This window comes from Tamandua tetradactyla, chromosome 5 (assembly GCF_023851605.1).
Source record: "Tamandua tetradactyla isolate mTamTet1 chromosome 5, mTamTet1.pri, whole genome shotgun sequence".
Taxonomy (NCBI): domain Eukaryota; kingdom Metazoa; phylum Chordata; class Mammalia; order Pilosa; family Myrmecophagidae; genus Tamandua; species Tamandua tetradactyla.
Window position 1 is genome coordinate 34,924,958 of NC_135331.1, and position 14,534 is coordinate 34,939,491.

The 14,534-nt window shown below is 50.1% G+C and overlaps 1 protein-coding gene across 9 annotated transcripts in view; it reads left to right on the forward strand.

Moving 5' to 3' along the window:
• KIAA1671 (KIAA1671 ortholog) overlaps positions 1-14,534 on the forward strand; it is a 189,306-nt gene that overhangs the window by 122,109 nt on the left and 52,663 nt on the right. The window contains exon 1 of one of the 9 annotated variants that reach the window (XM_077160684.1): positions 3,174-4,200. The exons of the other annotated variants lie outside the window; for them this stretch is intronic. Coding sequence (XP_077016799.1) covers positions 3,916-4,200 — 285 coding nt within the window. The 5' untranslated portion in view covers positions 3,174-3,915. Of the gene's footprint in view, positions 1-3,173; positions 4,201-14,534 lie in introns of those variants that run through there. 9 annotated transcript variants of the gene reach the window in all.

Genomic DNA, 14,534 nt, shown 5'->3' on the forward strand with positions numbered 1-14,534 from the left:
ATCATTGTACTTCTCAGAAAAGGGGATCAATGACAATGATGAGTTTGATGATTTCATCTCTGAAAATCAGAGAGGTTAAATAACTTGCTCAACATCACACAGCTAATCAGAGCTGGAAGCAGTTCTCCATATGCTCCATATCAGTTAGCCATATGTTTTTTTAAGCAAGCCCAGCATCAGGACTAGGGTGAGACAAATGAAGCACTTACCTCAGGAACAAAATTTAAGGGGACACAAATAGAAGATAATGAAGATAAACAGTATTTGAATGCATTATTTTTTAAAATAATCAGTGCAAAAAATCAATGAGAAGCAAGGTGTCAACATTTTACATTTAAAGACATTTAAAGACAAGGTCAGCTCTACTGATTTTTCTTTTAGCCACTAGCTGTAACGTGGCTTAGTACAGTTCTGAGCAAGTCCCCTTTTGTTGGGTAATTAGGTTCATACTAATTTTTCAGTTTTATTTCTATAGTTGTGGTAAATACCCATCAACATGTTTGTGATATGAAATTGGATAACTGCCCAGTCGAAAGGTAGGCATGTCTCCTTCCCCGGATACTTCATTATGGAAATTTTCAAACACAGAAAAATCGTATAAGGAAATCTCCAATTGCTAACAGTTTGCTATATTTTCTTTATAAAAATCTAAGCATCCTATCCATTTCTCAGTACCTCTTTTATCTTATTTTTTCAATGCATTTCAAAGTCCTTTGCCAGCTTCAGTACCTATCAGCCCTGTGCTTCAGCATGCATGGCGTTAACTGGCAGGTCACTCTTAAGACATTTGATCTAGGGTCTGAATTCCTTCCAGGGGTCTTCTGACTTACATTTCCATTTGCTGCTGCTGTATGTGTCTGTTTCACCATAGCCTTGGCAACACCAGGCATTGCCATTTTAACAAGGTTTTCCTTCCTGCTTTGATTTAACTTTCTTCCTCCTAAGGGGTAGAATTGTTGCCAGTAGATTTCCCACCTCTGCCTCCAGATGGTTTGTTGAAAAGCCACAGCTCCTTCCAGATCCCTAGGTGTTGCCTTATGCGGCTTTCCTGGGGCCCAGTAGGGAGGCTGTGTCTCTTCCTCACGTCCACCCCTCATGTCCACCCCCACCTGGGAGTCCCTGCCCTGCCAGGTGAGGCAGAAGGACTGGGAAGTGGTGTACCCTCTCTTCTGCAGAGGCTTACAGTGGATATGCCATGGAGGAAACTTGGGGGCCAGAAGCTCCCTGACCTGGGAGACTGCATGGGTGGTGGCCAGGACCAGACAGAACTGTGAGGGTGGGGTCTGGGACACCCAGCATGTTTTCTCATTTGCATGTTGAGATAATGCCCCACCCCTGCTGCCCCCACTCTGCTCCAGCCCTTGGTTTCCTGCCAGGTAGGTTCTGTCCTACCCCTGGGTCTTTTCATTTCTTGGGATTTCTATGGGTCAGGTATTTGGGAGCAGCTTGACTGGATGGCTGTGACCCAGGACCTCTCATGAGGTTGCAGTTGGCCAAGGCTACCATCATCTGAAGGCGTGACTAGGATTAGACATCTGCTTCCAAAGTGGCTCATTCACATGGCTGACCAGTTGGATTCTTTCCACATGGGTCATTCCATAAGGCTCCTTGATCATCCTTACAACATGGCGTCTGGCTTTCCCCAGCATCCTCTACGAAGGCAGGTTGGAAGCCGTGATTCTTTAATGGCTTAGCTTCATCCCACTCCACCTCTTGAGCACACAGACCAACCCTAATTCCTTGTGGGTGGGGACTACACAAGATTGTGAATAACAGGGGGCAAGAATCCTTGGGAGCCTTTTAGGAGGCTGCCTACCATGTAGGGTAACCTGGGCAGATTACTTCACCCCTGTGGGCCTCAGTCTCATCTGTCGAATGGGTTCATGTTAAGATTCATGAGTTAATTTCTTTGAACACTTAGCACATCCTTGCACACTCACACGCTCAATAAACTCAGACAGCATTGTAGTCTCCTGATGGGCTGTAACCACTTGCTGTTGTTGGGGTCTGTATCCAGTGTCTGGCCCAGAGCAGGCGTCACTGAATGTTTATTAAATGAAAGAGTGAATGAATGAATGAATGAATGAGTGAGTGAGTGAACAGCCACAAGGGCCAGGAATCCAGAGAAGGAAGAGATCTATGTTAGCCACACAGTAGAGAAGGCTTCATGAAAAACTGTCTCAATGGAGGCCCTTGGACTTGTATCTGGGGGCGCAACTATTTGTTCAAACTGAGGCGTGGAGATGGTCAAAGCACATGGGATACAGTCAGCCCAATCTGGTCTTCAGTTTTGGACCATGCATTTGAACAATAAATATTTACAGAGCTTCAGGCACTACATCAGACCCAGGGAACTCAACAGAGAGCCAACAGCAATGGCCCATGCCCTGGAGCTGTTTTTGCTGGGTGACCGTGGGCAAACTCTCTGAGTTTGCTTTTCCTCATCTGTAAAATAGGAGCACAGATCCCTGCTGGAAGGAGAAAGCGTCTCTGTGGGAATTCAATGAGTATACCTTCCCTCCAGGATGGATGCCACTGTTGCCCCCTTTAGACCACTCCCTCTCTCAGCCTTTAGGTGCTATGGTTATGCCAACCATGCCACCTCCCCACCCCCTCTACTCCAGCTCCAAGCGGGTTAAAACCCTGTGAGCTCACAAGACCCAGTGTAAATCATAAATCACTCCCCTAACTCCTGTGTGGTGCCTGCCTACCCAGGATGGAGCAGATGCTGTGTCTGGGTTACCATGGCAACCTTGCCCATGCTGAGCTACACCCCACGGCAGATCCTTCCTTGGGGAAACTTGGGGGGCCTCAGGACTGTTTCACCTAGCCCAGTGTTGCCTTGCAGAGGAGAGAAAGACATAGATTCAGAGAGGGAAGAGAGACCAGCTTAGAGACAAGCAAGTGGAAACTGAGACACAGGGAAGGAGTGCTGAGAAAGTGGCAGAGAAAAAGGCCACCAGAGGGAGACAGATAGCAGCCAGGGGTCCTCAGATGCCGCCGCCTGTACCCCAAGAGACAGACGCAGTTTCCCAACAATTTGAACCTTCCCCAGCCCTGCCGGGCCTCCGACACACATGCACACGCACGCGCACACACGCACACAAGCGCGCGTTTCCTCCTGCGCCTGCGGCGAGGGCACCGGGGTGGGTGGGCCGTCGGGCACGTGAAGTCACCCTCATTCTCGCAGGACCGCGAGCGTGTCCGGACTTGGGGAAAAGAAAAAAAAATGGGGGCCGACGTCAGGTCGTGGGACAGCCGCCTCCCCGAGGCCCCTCCCGCATTCCTGGGCCGTGAAGCCCCTCGCTAAGCCGGGGGCTGATGTCATCCCCGCCGCTCAGCCGGGGGACCCGGGGGGCCCTGGCGGCTGCCTCCGGAAATGAGCTAGCTGCCTGCAGCCGACAGGTTTGGAAGCTCCGGCCAGAGGACAGAGAACCTGCAGGGGCCAGGTGAGCGGGGCCCGGCGGTGGGCAGTGGGGCGGGGGCCAGCCCGCAGCGTCCCGGCGGAGCGCGCTTTGGAGAGGCTGCCTACCTGAGGGGAAGCCTCCGCCTCCCCCGCCGCCGCGCGTCCACTGTCACGCCCTGGGGTGAGCGAGCGCGGCTGCCTGGTTCTCGCCGCCCTCCGCACCGCCTACCCAGCGCCTGGAACTGGAAACCCGACCTCCCGGTGTGTTTACTTTACAACTCCCGGTGGACCCCGAGGCTGACCCTGCGCTCGAGGGCCGCCCCGCGGATCCTTGCCGGCTGCTGGCCCAGCGATGGTTGTTATGCGCCCTTGGTTTGGCTGAAAAGGGCTGCTGGTTTTCCTCCCTAAGCAAACCCTGAACTTCCAGGATCGCAAAGTGGGAGAAAGAGAGGAGACGACTCTGGCCTTCTAATTGCCTCGCTCCCTCTCTCACCTCCTTCTTCTTCCCCATGGATTACCTCGGAGACAAACTCACAGTAGCCCAGACCCACATGGCTCAATGGATGGGGACCATGAGACGGTCCTTCCAGGAGGCCCTCAATTTAGTGACCACAACGGTGGCCCACGACCGGACGAGCGGGGCGCCCGCAGGACGGGCCCCGTTCAAGCGCGCCTCCTCCTTCCGCCACCTGGCGTCCCGGAGCCGGGAGTCTTTCCGGCGCTTCTCCGCCCGCAGCCAGCAGAGATTTTCTTCTCTGAGGAAGAGGCAGACGGATTCCGAGCCAGCGGATAGTGTAAGCTGATTATGTTTTTAAAATATTGAAACAACAGGAGTGACTCCTCCCCTCCAGGGCTTCCCAGGGGAGGGGATCCCACCACATCAAGCCAGGGAAGCCACCTCTTCCAGAATAATTGGAGATAGAAACTCATCTGTTTCCGTTCCCCGGGGCCGAGTAAGAGGGAGCACGGAGTGGTGATTCCCCTGACAGTGAAATTACTGTCTCCCGAAGTTGGTCAGGAAATTCATACCGGATTCCACGTCCGTATCAGCAGGGCTGGCGCATGCCTTGGGCTGGCTGTGCTGGTTGACTTATCTTTAAGTGTGCAGACTCCAGCCTCTGACACAAGTGCTCGTCCTCCCCTATTTTTAGGGAGGATTAGTCGGCACCTGCTTCACCTTCTCCCACCCTGCTGGGGTGACCAAGGATGTCTGTCATGGGTTTGTGGGGCTGTGGCTTTCAGTAGTTTTGTGGCTTAGCAAAAGCAAGATCTTGTCTGATTGCCAGAGGAAAGGGCCTTAGGAATCCTGAGGTGGAGGCCTTGTTAGCCCGCTGGCCCCAGGAACCATGGGGCTGGGTGTGATGTGCCTGGGCCAAGATGGGAAACCTGGTTGAGCCCTGGGGGTTCCGCTGTCTCTCATTTAGGTAGGCTGGATGGGGCCCAGGAGGTACGGGTGGAACCATAGCTAATGATTCCAAACCCATGTTATGGGGAGCCGTGGCATTGGGCTCAGAGAAGGAAAGGCACCTCCCAGAGGAAGCACAGTGAGAAGGGGCAGAGCTGCAGCCAGAACCCCAGGCTCTTTCTCCCATTCACGGCTTTTTCCAGCCCAGCTCTAGGGAAAAGGATTTCCTCCTTCTAGCCTCAGGGAAAAAAAAAAGAGGGCTCGACGTTTTCACATAGGAGACTTCTGCTACCTGACTATGTTGGCCCAATATGCAGGGACCGTCTGAGGATAGGCAAAGGGCTAAGCCAGTCCTTCTCTGAGTTTAGATTTGCCATGAGGATTGATGGCCATTTAGGGACCCCAACATTTAGGAAGTAAGCCCAGGCTCTGAGCTGGTCACTGAAAGCTCCTGGTGGCCCTGCAAGGTGCAGGGACTTGATATCCCCTTGCTGGCCCAGAGAGGGCTGTGACTCACCTCAGGTCACACAGCAACCAGAGCAGTCAGTTACAAACCCAAGTCAGAAGCTGAGTGCATGTCTCAATAGCACAATCCCTCCTTCCCTTGCGTATTTCTGCTCCTCTGTAGTCTAGACAAGTTAGTGGGGCCAGAATTTATGAGCCTGTGGCCCAGGGAGAGCATGCCTCTCATTCATTCTTTCCTTCTCTTGGTCTCTCTCCCTTTCTGTACCTGCCTGTGTGTCTCATTCTCTCTCTCTTGGTCTCTTTTTGTGTATGTCTCTCTGTCTCCCTCTTTCTCTCTTTGTCTCTGTCTTTCCCTGTCTCCTTTCTGTCCCTCTGTCCGTGTATGTGTATCTTTCTCTGTCTCCCTCTTCCTGTTTCTTTTTGTCCCCCTAATCCTGTCTCTCTCTGTCTTTCTGTTTCTCTGTGTTTCTCTGCCTCTCTCTGGCTTTTTCTATTGCACTCTTGCACTTTCTCATGGTAGAGCAGTTAAAGGCATGGGATTTGGTGACACCCAGGCTCTGTTCCCTGTCTGCCCCCACAGAAGATGTGTCACTTTGGGCATTGGCTTGAATTCCCCTGGTCCTCGTTCTCCGTCGTTGACAGGACCTGTGCTCCCATTTGATAAATGAAGTTGTGTGTGCCGGGTCGTTGTCTCCTTTGCCAGCTGTTGCACCACCTAGAACAATATAAAATAGGTGGTACATAAATTTAGGCTTCCAGTTCCCTCTCATTTAGCTCAACAAGCCCCTATTTGGCGCCCACTGTGTTCTGGGCACCAGCTGGCTTTGGGGTTGAGGTCTTGAATCAGATTCTACCACGTCTGGCTGAGGGACCTTGACCTGTTCTCCAGCCTCAGTTTCCCCCTCTGTCTGGTGGGAAGAACCATGGGGTTGTAAGGTTGAAACAAGCACAGGGCGAGGCTGGGCACATCTCCACCCCTTCCCCCTGTGGTTGCTGTGCTCCTCTTCCTCTGCAGGTCCAAGGGGCAGAGTTGGATGTGAACCCTAGTTTATTACAGAGATGGAGACACAGGACTGTGGACCTGCTTGCCTGGGTGTGAATCCTGGCTCTGCCACCTTCTAGCTGTGTGACCTCAGGTGAACTCCTTTGCCTCTCTGTGCCTCAATTTCCTTGTCTCTCAAATGGGGATAATCGCACCACTGATGATGACATGATGCAAGCAGTTGTACTTAGCATGTGGTTTGCGTGCCCTAAGACTTAGTTATTGTCATTACGGAGACAACTAAACCTTTTCTCTGAAACCATTCCCTCCCAGATTCCCAATGAACTGCAAAATCCACACACACCCCTTTGACTGGAGAACTTCACTTCAATATTTGCTTTATGGGAGGAAACTCTTTAAAACTACAGACAAGTACAGCTGCAACATCTGGGGCTGGGACTGGAAGGGGGCAAAACTGTACAACCTTGTACATGTACGTAATTTATCTAAATAATCCACTCCACCCCGAATCCTGCCGCGGGCTTGTATTTATTCAAAGCACAGTGGAAGAATCTATCGCGGGCAGAAAATCACCCACAAAGGCATGCCCTGAAATGTTTTCTAAAGCTAACCTTGAAATAATTTGCTAATGGCCTGCCTCTGTGTCCAAGGAATAAAAAGGGGGAAAAAGGGAAAACAAATGCATTGTCTGTGAGTTACAAAGGCAGGAAGAGGCAGGTTTGTGCTGCAAACCTGTGTGTGCCTGAGAAAGAAACCTTGTAGGCTCAGTTTGGCTGTGCAAACTAAGTAGACTCCAACTGGGGGCCAGAGCGAGAATTGCATTATCTGGGAACAACTGTGATTCCACTGAGGCTTGAGGTTGCAATAAAAGCAGGAAGTGGGAGCCGTCCAGTTCTCCTGGGTCACAGGATGCTGTGCAAAAGGGGCTTGGAGTCGGATAGAGCTGGGTTCGAGTTTCGGCTCCACCAGATGCTGGGCAATACTAAATTTCCTCTTCTGGCCTCAGTGTCCTCATCTGTTAAATGAGGATTCGTGGCAAGTCATCGGTGGTTGTGAGGATTCAACAGGGTGCAGTCAACTGTGCACCTGCCAGCATACAGGCGGTGCTTGATGAGTGTCCATTCCACATCACTTTCAGGCTGGTGCCTTAGGAAGGGAGAGGAAGAACCTGGCTAACCTCCAGTGTGCATTTAGCGCGAAATAGATGTTACATGTGCATCTTCATTCACTCTCTCCTCTTTTCAGTCAACCCATACTTATTGCATAAAATAAATATTTTCCCACATACTGAGGGTCTAGTACCGGGGACACAGCTCCCTGCCTTTGCAGAACTAGCTGCCCTCTAATGGGCAGAGAATAAAATGTGTCAGCACATTAATGTGTAATGTATTTGTATCAAGGGCCTGCCTTAAATATCAATTGCTGAATATCAGGGTTCCTCAGTCTCAGCACGGTGGACACTTTGGCCTGGATAGTCCTCTGTGGGGATGGAAGGCCATCCAGGGCACTGTAGGATGTTGAGCAGAATCCTTGGACTCTATGTAGTAGATGCCCCATACCCCAAGCTGTGACAACCGAAAATGTCTTCCAACATGGCCAGCGTCCCCTTATGGTGGGGTGGGGGTGTCTGATACGCCCTGAGCTGAGAACCACTGCTGCATGTCGCTTGGTTTGAGGTGACCACTGTAGCTGGGCCGTTCTCATTGACATCAGTGGAGGATCTGGTCTCTTCGCTATAACCCATTTCTTGGAGGAGAAATCTGAAGCCCAGAGAGGTGGAGCAACAATCCCAGGGCCACACAGCTGGGACTCACGCCTGAATCTGCCACGCGGAGACCGCAATCACTCCCCACATCTGGGGGTTCACCATCTAAGCATTGGCGCCGAAGCCGGGCGTTCAACCCTTTAGCTGCAGACTGAGTGGGAGTGTTTGGTTCTGATTCAATGATGGGTTGAAATGGATGCTTAAAATATTCAGCAGCTCAGCATCTTCCCTCCTCACCTTTTTGAACAGGTGGGAGAGAATTTTAAAGGAAAGGATGTTCATTCGGAAGTCCCGTTCTCAGTTACTGCCCTCTCTGAAGCCATGTCCTAGGGTTGCTGTAACAAATGACTACAAACCGCGTGACTGAAAACAATAGAAATGTTTTGGCTTACCGTTCTGGAGAAGAGAAGCCCGGTGTCAAGCTGTCCACAAAATCACACTCCCTCCCGAGGCTCCCGGGGAGGGCCCTTCCTTGCCTCTTCTAGCATCTGGCAGCTCCAGGTGTCCCTTGGCTTGTGGCTGCATCATTTCCAGCCTCTGCCTCCATCTTTGCCCGGACTTGCCCTCTGTGTCTGCGTCTCCTGTGCCTTATAAGCACACCTGTGATTGATTCAGGGCCCACGTGGACAATCCAGATTCCTCTTATCTTTATTCTTGGCTTAATGAGGATAAAGTCCAAATGAGGTCACACTTATGGGTCCCGGGAATTAGCACATGGACATGTCTTTTGGGGGGACACCATTCAACTTAGCGGTCTTCCAGCTTCCACCCTGGCCCCTGCCCCTGTGGTCCATTCTCCCCACAGCGGCGGAGCAGTCAGGTCATTCCCTGGCCCACTCTGCATGGCTCAAGCCTGAGTTCTCGCCAACCCCCTGGGAGCTCCAGCCCTCAGCCCCTACCACTGTTCCTACCCTGCTCACCTGCTGCAGCCCCCCGGCTTCCTTATCTTTGTCGGTCACCCCATTCTCCTCCCAGGCTGGGAGCCTTTGCCCTCACTGATCCCTCTGCCCGGAAGCCCTTCCCCCTCTTTTCCCCTGGCGTGCCTCATCATCTCGGCAGGAACGGCTCCCTGACAGCCCAGCTAAGGCCAGTCTCCCATATCCCTCCTTTCCAGGCCCCTGTGCATTTCTTCCTGGCACTTATCTCAGTCCATACTTCTTTCATTTGGCTTGTTTATTGTTTATTCTCTGTCCCCTGTACTAGAAATTCAGGTGTGTGATCGCTGGGGATTTCTGCTGCCTGGTTATGCCTGGGACAAGGTCCAGGGCATTGGACACTGAGGTTTTGCCATCTGCATCCTGAAATCCACTGTCCCCTTTATTCTTACAGCCACCAGCTCCATTTCATAGATGGGTAAACTGAGGCCCAGAGAGGATGTATGATTTTGCCCAGGAACACCATCTAAAGGCTGCCGTCAGGATTCCAACCCAGGGTCACCTGGGACTCTTTTCTCATGGGAAGGCAGAATGGAAAATATGAGATATAGTGGGAATAAAAAACATGTATGTATCCACAAAGAATTTTTTTTATCAAGTACCTCCTTGTTCCAAGCACTGTACTAGGTAGAGGATGAACCAGACATGGTCTCTGCCCTCCCAGGGTTCACTGGAACAGGGAGACGCATTAAACAAATAAATAAACTATGCATGAATAGATATTCTCAGATAATTATTAGGGCTCTGAAGAAAAATGTGCAGAGACTGACAGGAGTCTATTTTGGGAAAGTGGCCAGGAGGGAAGTCCTCTCAGGAGGTGACATTTCAGCAGGGACCTAACTGGAGCAAGGGAATGAGTCTTGAGAAAGGGAAGAACATCTTGGCAGGAGGAACAGTGAGTACAAAGGCCCTGGGGCAGCACTGGCCTGCTGTGTTTGAGCAACAGCAAGGAGGCCTGGGAGCCTCTCTAGAGCAAGTGAGTGGAAGAAAGTAGGAGATGAGTTCACAGAGTGGGCAGGAGATCCTGGAAAGATCTTTAGATTTTAGTGTTGAAGGGTTTTGAGCAAGGGAGTGATCACATCGTATTTGCGTTTTTTAAACTGCCCTTTGGCCACTGTCTGGAGGATGGGGTGTGGGGAAGGAAGCATGGAATAATAACTCTTGCTATCATTTATTTAACACCTACTGCGTGCCAGGCATTGGTCCCCACATTTCTCCTGGAGACCCCAACTTTGGAGAAGGTGTGTCAAGTGGCCATGGTCCCCTCCTCCATCTCCTGCCATCTGGGCCAAATGCTGCCATTGCCCATCCGGAGCCCAGCCAGGGCCCCAGGCCTCTCAGGTCGCACCTCAGAGCATAAAGTTGGGATGCTGGACTTAAACCAGCCCTAAAGGCCAGTGTGAAGTTCCTGCATCCTCTCCTGCCAGTTGGATGGGCAGGCAGAATGGCCCAGTTTCTCTGAGGCAGGCCACGCCCAATTTCAGGTCTCCTTTTCACTCGGGTGGCGGCAGGATGATATCACCCAGAGAACAATAGTCCCTTTATGGATCCAAATGGGGCCAAAGGCTTGCCCAGCATAGGTGCCCCTGGGGGAGACCTGGAGTGGGACGCCTGGTAGGACACAGCCAGCAAAGGGCCTGGCTGCTCCATGGGGTCTGCTTGCCTAAATAACTTTAACCTCTTCTCCCCTCCCCCTAACTAAAAAAGTAGGATGTGCTCATTTTATATTTGAAAAATAAAAACTTCAAGTGGATAACGAAGATTAAAACTACTCGTCATTCAAATGCATTTCCTTCCTGTCTTTTTTCCTACCTCTCCCAAGCATTGCCAGCCTGATGTCTCCCTGTATCCCCTAAACAGTATTAAACAGTTTTCTGTCAGTATTTTTTAAAAAACAGTATTATATGTCTTTAGTAAACACCCTTTTTAATGCCTATGCAACATGCTGCTGTTTGTATTAGCCACAATTTGTTAAGCCCTCTGGTTGGACATTTGGGTCCTTCCCCATTTTTGGATCTCAGGGGGCAGTCTCTTCTTTGTCTGGATTTCTGAGAGGTCTGTGAGGGTTAAATATGCTCGTTTCCCTCTTTCTGACCCAAGGCCCCTTTGTTCCTCTCACTATCTCTCCCTCTTTCAGCATTTCCTACTCTTGGAAGTTTTGTTCAAATGCCTCATGCTCCCCATCCGAAAGTCAGAAACTTCAGGAAGGAAATCATCTGGATTGATATTTATCACATGGAATGTGGTGTTTTTGGATTTCATGACAAATGGGGTATTTAACAAGAAGTAATCATGATAATTCCTTCAATTGGAAATAATGTATTGGGTTTTTAGTGATAATGGTGCTCTGGTAAATGTTTTAACAATTGAGTCTTTGGGGGAAAAGCCATGATTTGTGATATTTCACCATTTCCATGGTATAACTAATCCCTCATGGCCAATTTCAAGAAGTCACTGAATGTGGAGCTAGGAGGAGATGCTCCGTTAGACCGCTATTATTTAGTGTTTTCACCATTTGGATACAATAAACGTAAATGATCTTAAGATAATAGACAATAGTACAGTGTAGTAATTAGGAAGTGATGAGTTTTGAATGTTTGTTACCTTGTTTTTAATGAGTCATTTAATTGTAAGTTTATATGATTTGATTTTTAATAATGGCTCTACTTAACAACTAGTCCATAAACATTCCGTTCAGGCCAACGCTAGTTCACCATTGTTGGTTAAGAGAGTGAGTTATGAAGTCAAAGAGTTGTGGGTTTGAATCCCGATGCTGCTTCTCACTTGCTGTGTGACCTTGGGTAAGTTACTTACTCTCTCTGGGCCTCAGTTCCTTTCTTGTGAAATGGGACTAGTAATATTATCCCCCTCTGTGGCTGAGGTAGTGTACATGGAAAACATAATATCACATTTGGCACATGATAGGATTGTGATCATCCTCATCATTATTTGTTTGGCAATTAATAGTTAACAAAGCACATTCAAGTAGCGTGGTGGGCAGTCCCCAAGTCTCCAAGGACTTTCGCTTTCTGGGAGCCACACCCTTTTGTCATCTCCTTCTATGTTGTCCCTGTTTGGTCTGTGGTGACCCAGTAAAATACAGCAGGGAGATGATGCCATTTCTGTGATGAGGTTATAAAAGACACTGGAGCAGGCCTTTTGGTCACTTGCTCTGGGAGAAGCCAGCAGCCATGCCTTTTGGACACCCAGGCAGCCCTCTGGAGAGACCACAGCCTCCAGACTGTGAGGATGCACTTAGAGGTAGGCCCTCCAGCTTTCAGATGAGGTCTGCATCTCCAGCTGACAGCTCCAACCGCCAACCTCATGAAGCCGCCTGAGCCAGAACCACTCCAAAAAGAGTTCAGAAATGCCCAGATCTCTGAATTCCAGAAACTCTGTGGAAAGAATCATGTCTGCTATTTTAAGCCCTTAAGTTTTGGGCTCATTTGTTACACAGCACAAGATAACTAACTGTCTCATATATCCCCAAACAGTATGAGGGAGGTCAGGGGGTATTATCCAGTCCCTCCTGTCGCAGATGAGTAAACTGAGAGGGAAGAAACTCAAGCTGTTAGTGACCTCAGTGAAGGCCTTTCTTTGTCCTGTGGATTCTTGCTCATAAAGGGGTCTGCTCGGCTGGGGTCCTGGGGACTTTTGAGCAAATTCACCCTTTTAGGAGTTGGCATGAATCTCCTGGCATGGGATGGGATCCATTTCCTGTATCCTAAGTGCTCATTACCCCCATTTGACTCATCAAACATTCATCCTAAGAGCTGGGCTATAAACGGCAGTGAACGCTATAAACTACACATGGATTTGAGAGTATGGCATACAAAAGTAGCTTCCCTTTAGCATCAATTTCTTGGCCCGAGTTGCCCGTTTGGATTCTCCTGCTCTAATATAAGGTTAAAGGTTAAAAATTGCAAAGTTTGTGAGTGATTTATTTTTGCTTTTAAGTATAGATTCGATACCATCCACTGTGCTTTCTGGATCAAGAAAGAAAGGGGTACAGGTAGAATTAGCTGATTGCAGATAACAGCTTGGCTCTCCCCTCAGACAGATCTGAGTTTGAGTCCCAGCTTTGCCACTAACTAGCTATGACATTTAGGGCAGCTAACTCCACCTGAGCCTGTTTTCTTAAAAAGTACCTAGTGCAGTGTGGGGCACCTAGAAAGTGTATGGTAAATATTAGCTGCTGCTATTCTTAAAACCTTGGTGCATTAAGTTAGAGTTTGTTACACTGAAGTAAAGAACCCCCAATTCTTAGTGGCTTGTCCCAAAATGTTTATTTCTTGCTCTTGCAAAATTTGCTGCTGGGGTCCCTCCAGGGCCCACCACCTGCAGAGGCCCTGCCCAGGCTCTGGACTTGGCCATGGGCAGACTCTGGTGCAGTGACCCTCCCCCCTCCCCCCTCCCCACCCCCACCCTCCCAACAGTCCTCCCAGGACAATGTGGCAGTGGCTGGTCTGGAGAAGGCAGTGAAGACTTGGAGAGGGAAGGGGAGAAGGGAGTTTTAGAAGCACAGGGGCCAAGTCAGGCCGACCTGGCAAGCAGGGAGAAGGAGGAGGAGCCCGGGAGGGGAGGCAGGTGGTCAGGTGGTAGTGGTATAGCAACAGGGCAGAGTAGAGTGGGGCTGAGATGAGGCTCCCCCCATTCGGGTCACCCACAAAACCACCAAGGACAAGAAGGAAGTTATGATTAGAATTGAGACTTGTCAAGGTGTTCAGAGAAGTCTCCCAGAGGGTTAGGGCCCAGTAGGACAGTTCCCTGGGACAGGGTCTGCCATCTACCACAGGGGTTTTGCTTGTCGTACCCGCCACGCTTTGCTAAGAAAAAAAGCTGTTCTAAGAATGTCCATTCTGAAGGAGGGCCGGTGAAACAGGTGGTTTGTGGTTTCCCTCCTCCTCACCCCCAGCTCTGGTCACTTTCTCCAGCACTTCTTCCCGGGCGTTCTTGGGACTTCCGGGGAAGGAGAACGATGCCCAGTCTCCATGTATGACGAGGGCGCTGGGACAGCCCTGTGGACAAGACGCCAGCCCCTGTCCAGCCTAACGGAGGAAAAGAGGAGTTTTGGAGGACGAGGATGGAGACAGCTTGAGTAAAAGCTTGCAAGCCGGAATTGACAGTTAAGGAAGGGGAACACTAACAGCTCTTTTAGATGGGTTAGTCCAGGCCCAGGCATGGCAGAGGAGACGAAGAGCTGCCGATGGAATTTGAGTTAAAGAAGGGGCTCAGGAAACGAAGAGATGCAGCTCCCGAGAGGTCTTTTTAGCCTTCTTTCCTCAAACACACGTACTTCTACATGCACAAACACATTTCCGTGAACCCTGGATCTGTGCTCCTAGGCACCAGTGATTTGGTGTCCTCTTCCCTTCTTTGCCCCCCGTCAAAAGTCTTAAAAGGCCTGAAGGGGAATTGGTGTCTATTTCAGCAGTGGGAAAGTGTGTATGTGTGAAGGTAGGGGTGGCATGGATTCTTTGTGAATTCCTGGTTCAGAGCTCTCTCGCCTAGAGAGGCATGGACAAAAAGGGCCAGTCTAGAGCAGAAGTGGATAC